General features: G+C 61.4%; 1 protein-coding gene across 1 annotated transcript; it reads right to left on the reverse strand.

Moving 5' to 3' along the window:
- Window positions 1-666: 666 nt before the first annotated feature.
- On the reverse strand, window positions 667-1181 carry LOC113980033 (6-phosphofructo-2-kinase/fructose-2,6-bisphosphatase-like; the record flags this gene model as incomplete). The annotated part of the gene is made up of 3 exons (XM_027707300.1): window positions 1059-1181; window positions 833-967; window positions 667-735 (listed from the first exon to the last, which is right to left on the reverse strand). Coding segments are annotated over exons 1-3 (294 nt in total), but the record flags the coding sequence as incomplete, so codon positions are not given.
- Window positions 1182-1224: the final 43 nt, after the last annotated feature.

Below are 1224 nucleotides of genomic sequence, written 5' to 3' on the forward strand. Positions count from 1 at the left end.
GATAGTCCCCATTCTGGGGAGGGACACAGGGGGGACAGTCACCTTTGCTGGGGGACTGTCTCAATTTTGGGGAGAAAACTGTCCCCGTTTTGGGTGGGGGTACCAGGGGACAGTTCCCTTTTGGGGTCACAGTCCCCATTTTGTTGGGGGGACATTGGAGGGACAGTCCCGTTCTGAGGGGGACTGTCCCCGTTTTGGGTTGGGACACTCAGGGGACAGACACAGTCACTGTTTTGGGGGGGACTGTCACTGTTTTGGGGGCAGGACACTGAAGGACAGTCCCCTTTTTTGGGGGGGGGATTGTCCCTGTTTTGGGGCAGGACACTACAGGACAGTCCCCTTTTTTGGGGGGGATTGTCACTGTTTTGGGGGCAGGACACTAAAGGACAGTCCCCTTTTTTGGGGGGAATTGTCACTATTTTGGGGCAGGACACTGAAGGACAGTCCCCTTTTTGGGGTGGGGGATTGTCACTGTTTTGGGGCAGGACACTAAAGGACAGTCCCCTTTTTTTGGGGGGGATTGTCCCCATTTTGGGGGTGACACTCCCCATTTTGGGGGGGACACTCCCCATTTTGGGGGGGACACTCCCCATTTTGGGGTGACACTCCCCATTTTGGGGGGACACTCCCCGTTTTGGGGGTGACACTCCCCATTTTGGGGGTCACCCCCTGCTCACCATAAGCCACGGGGGTCAACTTGAGCACCGTGTGCAGGGGGCACTTGAGGTAGGGCAGCTCATCTGGGGGGGGAAAAATAGGATGAGGCGGGGGCACAGCAGGCCTGGGGTGTCCCCAGAGGGTCCCCAAAATGTCCCCAAAGTGTCCCCAGGGCCTCACCCGCGCTCTTGTCCAGGAAATAGGCCAGCAGGCACCTCATCACGGCCTGGTGACAGATGACCAGGACGTTCTCCTGCCGCTCCAGCTCCATGATCACCGGCTCCAACCGCTGCACCAGGTCCTCGTACGACTGGGGAGGAGCATCAGGGGGGGAGCCCCCGGGGCCTGCAGCCCCCCCCCCGGGGGGGTCCCAGGGTTGTGGGTGGGGGTCCCGGGGGTACCTCTCCCTTGGGGTAACGGTAGCGATACTTGTCCTGGTCGCGCAGCGCCAGTTCCTTGGGGTAGCGCTCCTGGATCTCCTCGTAGGTCATCTCCTCGCACACCCCCTGTGTGGGATTTGGGGGGTCAGGGGGGGTCCGGGCCGCGCCCTGCGCCTCCCCCCTCCCC

Source organism: Neopelma chrysocephalum, unplaced genomic scaffold (assembly GCF_003984885.1).
Source record: "Neopelma chrysocephalum unplaced genomic scaffold, ASM398488v2 Primary Assembly neopelma1_91804, whole genome shotgun sequence".
In the NCBI taxonomy this organism is placed as follows: Eukaryota; Metazoa; Chordata; class Aves; order Passeriformes; family Pipridae; genus Neopelma; species Neopelma chrysocephalum.